This window comes from Bufo gargarizans, chromosome 3, assembly GCF_014858855.1.
Source record: "Bufo gargarizans isolate SCDJY-AF-19 chromosome 3, ASM1485885v1, whole genome shotgun sequence".
NCBI classification, from domain to species: domain Eukaryota; kingdom Metazoa; phylum Chordata; class Amphibia; order Anura; family Bufonidae; genus Bufo; species Bufo gargarizans.
The window spans coordinates 587630643-587636642 of record NC_058082.1 but is presented as its reverse complement, the minus strand read 5'-3'; the positions used below and the strand labels follow the sequence as shown (position 1 = coordinate 587636642).

General features: G+C 51.7%; 1 protein-coding gene across 1 annotated transcript in view; it reads right to left on the bottom strand.

The window, feature by feature from the left end:
- Nucleotides 1-5191, bottom strand: part of LOC122931851 (bromodomain and WD repeat-containing protein 1-like) — an 84107-nt gene extending 78916 nt beyond the window's left edge. Inside the window, 1 exon segment of the mRNA XM_044285902.1 lies at nt 5153-5191. Coding sequence (XP_044141837.1) covers nt 5153-5191 — 39 coding nt within the window.
- Nucleotides 5192-6000: the final 809 nt, after the last annotated feature.

The following is a 6000-nucleotide window of genomic DNA, read 5'->3' as shown; positions in this document are numbered from 1 at the left end:
AGGTCCCGTAACAGAGAATGTGGCTTCATGTCAGCAGAGAATCAGTCTGCATATCATAGCAGAGAATCAGGCTTCACGTCAGCCACCACTGCAACAGTCCATTGTCAGATATTTAGGCCCAGCACCCAGGCAGAGGACAGAGGTCCCGTAACAGAGAATCTGTCTTCATGTCAGCAGAGAATCAGTCTGCATGTCATAGCAGAGAATCAGGCTTCACGTAGGCCACCACTGCAACAGTCCATTGTCATATATTTAGGCCCAGCACCCAGGCAGAGGAGAGAGGTCCCGTAACAGAGAATCAGGCTTCATGTCAGCAGAGAATCAGTCTGCATGTCATAGCAGAGAATCAGGCTTCACGTCAGCCACCACTCAGTCCATTGTCAGATATTTAGGCCCAGCACCCAGGCAGAGGAGAGAGGTCCCGTAACAGAGAGTCTGGCTTCATGTCAGCAGAGAATCAGTCTGCATGTCATAGCAGAGAATCAGGCTTCACGTCAGCCACCACTGCAACAGTCCATTGTCATATATTTAGGCCCAGCACCCAGGCAGAGGAGAGAGGTCCCGTAACAGAGAATGTGGCTTCATATCAGCAGAGAATCAGTCTGCATGTCATAGCAGAGAATCAGGCTTCACGCCAGCCACCACTGCAACAGTCCATTGTCAGATATTTAGGCCCAGCACCCAGGCAGAGGACAGAGGTCCCGTAACAGAGAATCAGGCTTCATGTCAGCAGAGAATCAGTCTGCATGTCATAGCAGAGAATTAGGCTTCACGTCAGCCACCACTGCTACAGTCCATTGTCAGAAATTTAGGCCCAGCACCCAGGCAGAGGAGAGAGGTCCCGTATCAGAGAATCTGTCTTCATGTCAGCAGAGAATCAGTCTCCATGTCATAGCAGAGAATCAGGCTTCACGTTAGCCACCACTGCAACAGTCCATTGTCATATATTTAGGCCCAGCACCCAGGCAGAGGAGAAAGGTCCCGTAACAGAGAATCTGGCTTCATGTCAGCAGAGAATCAGTCTGCATGTCATAGCAGAGAGTCAGGCTTCACGTCAGCCACCACTGCAACAGTCCATTGGCATATATTTAGGCCCTGCACCCAGGCAGAGGAGAGAGGTCCCGTAACAGAGAATCTGTCTTCATGTCAGCAGAGAATCAGTCTGCATGTCATAGCAGAGAATCAGGCTTCACGTCACCCAACATTAGAACAGTCCATTGTCAGATATTTAGGCCCAGCACCCAGGCAGAGGAGAGAGGTCCCGTATCAGAGAATCTGTCTTCATGTCAGCAGAGAATCAGTCTGCATGTCATAGCAGAGATACAGGCTTCACGTTAGCCACCACTGCAACAATCCATTGTCAGATATTTAGGCGCAGCACCCAGGCAGAGGAGAAAGGTCCCGTAACAGAGAATCTGGCTTCATGTCAGCAGAGAATCAGTCTTCATGTCATAGCAGAGAATCAGGCTTCACGTCAGCCACCACTGCAATAGTCCATTGGCATATATTTAGGCCCAGCACCCAGGCAGAGGATAGAGGTCCCGTAACAGAGAATCTGTCTTCATGTCAGCAGAGAATCAGTCTGCATGTCATAGCAGAGAATCAGGCTTCACGTCAGCCACCACTGCAACAGTTCTTTGTCATATATTTAGGCCCAGCACCCAGGCAGAGGAGAGAGGTCCCGTAACAGAGAATCGGGCTTCATGTCAGCAGAGAATCAGTCTGCATATCATAGCAGAGAATCAGGCTTCACGTCAGCCACCACTCAGTCCATTGTCAGATATTTATTCCCAGCACCCAGGCAGAGGAGAGAGGTCCCGTAACAGAGAATCTGGCTTCATATCAGCAGAGAATCAGTCTGCATGTCATAGCAGAGAATCAGGCTTCACGTCAGCCACCACTGCAACAGTCCATTGATGGGCCCGAGCTGCGTTGGGTGCTACCCCGCTGTGACCATGCTTCATCCTCATCCTCCTCCTCCCTCATCCTCGTCCTCCTCATCCTCGTCCTCCTCGTCCTCCAGTAGTGGGCCCTGGCTGGCCACATTTGTACCTGGCCTCTGCTGTTGCAAAAAACCTCCCTCTGAGTCACTTCGAAGAGACTGGCCTGAAAGTGCTAAAAATGACCCCTCTTCCTCCTCCTCCTCCTCCTCCTCCTGGGCCACCTCCTCTTCCATCATCGCCCTAAGTGTTTTCTCAAGGAGACATAGAAGTGGTATTGTAACGCTGATAACGGTGTCATCGCCACTGGCCATGTTGGTGGAGTACTCAAAACAGCGCAACAGGGCACACAGGTCTCGCATGGAGGCCCAGTCATTGGTGGTGAAGTGGTGCTGTTCCGCAGTGCGACTGACCCGTGCGTGCTGCAGCTGAAACTCCACTATGGCCTGCTGCTGCTCGCACAGTCTGTCCAGCATGTGCAAGGTGGAGTTTCACCTGGTGGGCACGTCGCATATGAGGCGGTGAGCGGGAAGGCCGAAGTTACGCTGTAGCGCAGACAGGCGAGCAGCGGCAGGATGTGAACGCCGGAAGCGCGAACAGATGGCCCGCACTTTATGCAGCAGCTCTGACATGTCGGGGTAGTTGTGAATGAACTTCTGCACCACCAAATTCAGCACATGCGCCAGGCAAGGGATGTGCGTCAAACCGGCTAGTCCCAGAGCTGCAACGAGATTTCGCCCATTATCGCACACCACCAGGCCGGGCTTGAGGCTCACCGGCAGCAACCACTCGTCGGTCTGTTGTTCTATACCACGTCACAACTCCTGTGCGGTGTGGGGCCTGTCCCCCAAACATGTGAGTTTCAGAATGGCCTGCTGACGTTTACCCCGGGCTGTGCTGAAGTTGGTGGTGAAGGTGTGTGACTGACTGGATGAGCAGGTGGAAGAAGAGGAGGAGGAAGCTGAGTAGGAGGAGGTGGCAACAGGAGGCAAAGAATGTTGCCCTGCGATCCTTTGGCGGCGGAAGGACGTGCGCCAAACAGCTCTCCGCCTGGGGCCCAGCTGCCACTACATTTACCCAGTGTGCAGTTAGGGAGATATAGCGTCCCTGGCCGTGCTTACTGGTCCACGTATCTGTGGTTAGGTGGACCTTGCTACAGATGGCGTTGCGCAGTGCACACTTGATTTTACCGGATACTTGGTTGTGCAGGGAAGGCACGACTCTCTTGGAGAAGTAGTGGCGGCTGGGAACAACATACTGTGGGACAGCAAGCGACATGAGCTGTTTGAAGCTGTCTGTGTCCACCAGCCTAAATGACAGCATTTCATAGGCCAGTAGTTTAGAAATGCTGGCATTCAGGGCCAGGGATCGAGGGTGGCTAGGTGGGAATTTACGCTTTCTCTCAAATGTTTGTGAGATGGAGAGCTGAACGCTGCCGTGTGACATGGTTGAGATGCTTGGTGACGGAGGTGGTGGTGTTGGTGGTACATCCCCTGTTTGCTGGGTGGCAGGTGCCAACGTTCCTCCAGAGGCGGAGGAAGAGGCCGAGGCGGCAGCAGCAGAAGAGGCCGAGGCGGCAGCAGCAGAAGAGGTAGCAGGGGGAGCCTGAGTGACTTCCTTGTTTTTAAGGTGTTTACTCCACTGCAGTTTATGCTTTGCATGCAGGTACCTGGTCATGCAGGTTTTGCTAAGGTTCAGAACGTTAATGCCTCGTTCAGGTTCTGATGGCACAGCGTGCAAACCACTCGGGTCTTGTCGTCAGCACATTGTTTGAAGAAGTGCCATGCCAGGGAACTCCTTGAAGCTGCCTTTGGGGTGCTCGGTCCCAGATGGCGGCGGTCAGTAGCAGGCGGAGTCTCTTGGCGGCGGGTGTTCTGCTTTTGCCCACTGCTCCCTCTTTTGCTACGCTGTTGGCTCGGTCTCACCACTGCCTCTACCTCCGAACTGTGAAATTCAGTGGCACGACGTTCATTCCATGTGGGGTCTAGGACCTCATCGTCCCCTGCATCGTCTTCCACCCAGTTTTCCTCCCTGACCTCCTGTTCAGTCTGCACACTGCAGAAAGACGCAGCAGTTGGCACCTGTGTTTCGTCATCATCAGAGACGTGCTGAGGTGGTATTCCCATGTCCTCATCATCAGGAAACATAAGTGGTTATGCGTCAGTGCATTCTATATCTTCCACCGCTGGGGAAGGGCTAGGTGGATGCCCTTGGGAATCCCTGCCAGCGGAGTCTTCAAACAGCAGAAGAGACTTCTGCATAACTTGAGGCTCAGACAGTTTCCCTGGTATGCATGGGGGTGATGTGACAGACTGATGGGCTTGGTTTTCAGGCGCCATCTGTGCGCTTTCTGCAGAAGACTGGGTGGGAGATAATGTGAACGTGCTGGATCCACTGTCGGCCACCCAATTGACTAATGCCTGTACCTGCTCAGGCCTTACCATCCTTAGAACGGCATTGGGCCCCACCATATATCGCTGTAAATTCTGGCGGCTACTGGGACCTGAGGTAGTTGGTACACTAGGACGTGTGGATGTGGCAGAACAGCCACATCCTCTCCCAGCACCAGAGGGTCCACTAACACCACCACGACCATGTCCACGTCCGTGTCCCTTACTAGATGTTTTCCTCATTGTTATCGTTCACCACAACAACAAAAATATTATTTGGCCCAATGAATTGAATACAAATTCAGGCCTTTTTTTTACAGACACCTAACACTATCTGGCTATCTATTTAGGTACCGTATTACACTAATACAGGCACAGCAGTAACCACAGATTTAGCTGAATATAAATTTGAGGCCTAGTATTTAGGCGCTGGGTGACAGGTATAGGTTTACTGACAGAATTGCGACTTGGAAATGCACAGTAGCGTGTGTGTGTGTGAAGTTATTCAGAATGACCGTATGTGCACCTTGAATCTTATATACCCTTTTAGGGATAGATTTAAAATAGCTCTGATACAGCAGAAACCACTAAATTAGGAAATTGCAAAATTGGGAATTGTATTTTAAACCCAGAACAAAAAATGTGCTTTGACGGACACTAAATAACTTGACCAGCCACAACAGTACAGCAGTAACGACAGATTCGGCCAGCCCCGCGTTTACCCTAGCAAGCAGGCAGTCGTGCCTCGCCACCCAGTCTGGGTCATCTGTACACTGACGTTAAAAAAAAAAAAAAAAAATTATTTTGTTCATTCATACGTACAGGTTTACTTCCACGGTCGATCTCTTGCGTTCTTCTCATAACAGCGTCTTGTCCGGTTTTGGTAAGGTTTTTGCTCCTAATTCGTCCACTATCACACGTCCTCCCTCTTTTTCTTACCTCAGGTGGTCACCAGGGTCAATTTCTTGCATGTTGATTTCTGCAGTGGCGGTGGTGGTCGGAGCACGGGTGTTAGTCTATCTTGGCACCTAATAGTATTAGTGACGGTCAGTCATTTTGCTTGTTTCAACAGTCCGATTATGTCTCACGGCTCAGACATCGTGGATGCCTCTGGCGAAGATCTGGGTTCTAGGGCGTCGGAATCCGGCAGTATTCCTTCTCTGCGTAATTGGACTGTGCCTAAACTCATGTCTGAGTTAGCCAAGAGAGGCGTTCCTTTCCCGGCTGGGGCCCGGAAAGCAGAGTTGTATAGGCTATTGGTGTCCAACCCCGCAGAACCGCCCCAGCAAGAGGTCTCCATGGCCACAGTTCAGACCTCACTAACTCAGCTCCATGTCATGCTGAACAGCCTTACCTCCTCCGTGTCCGGGGTACAATCCAGATTGGAGTCAGTGGAGGCCAGGGTCGCTGGCTTGTCCTCACCCGCCACTCCGTTGCCAGTCGTAGCGGCACCCGTTGCCAGTACTTCAGGTAACTTTGTCACGGTACCCAACGTCACTCCAGCTCATTTCATTCCGGCCAACATCAAGAAAGACATCCTCGATGGCAGAGATGTGAACCTGGCCTCCCTCCTGATTGCCACTCGTGACTTATCGGACAATAGGGTCATTGCGTGCGGCGATGTTTCTGTTGTACTGAAGGGACGTGATCTTAGGCTCAGTAGAAAATTG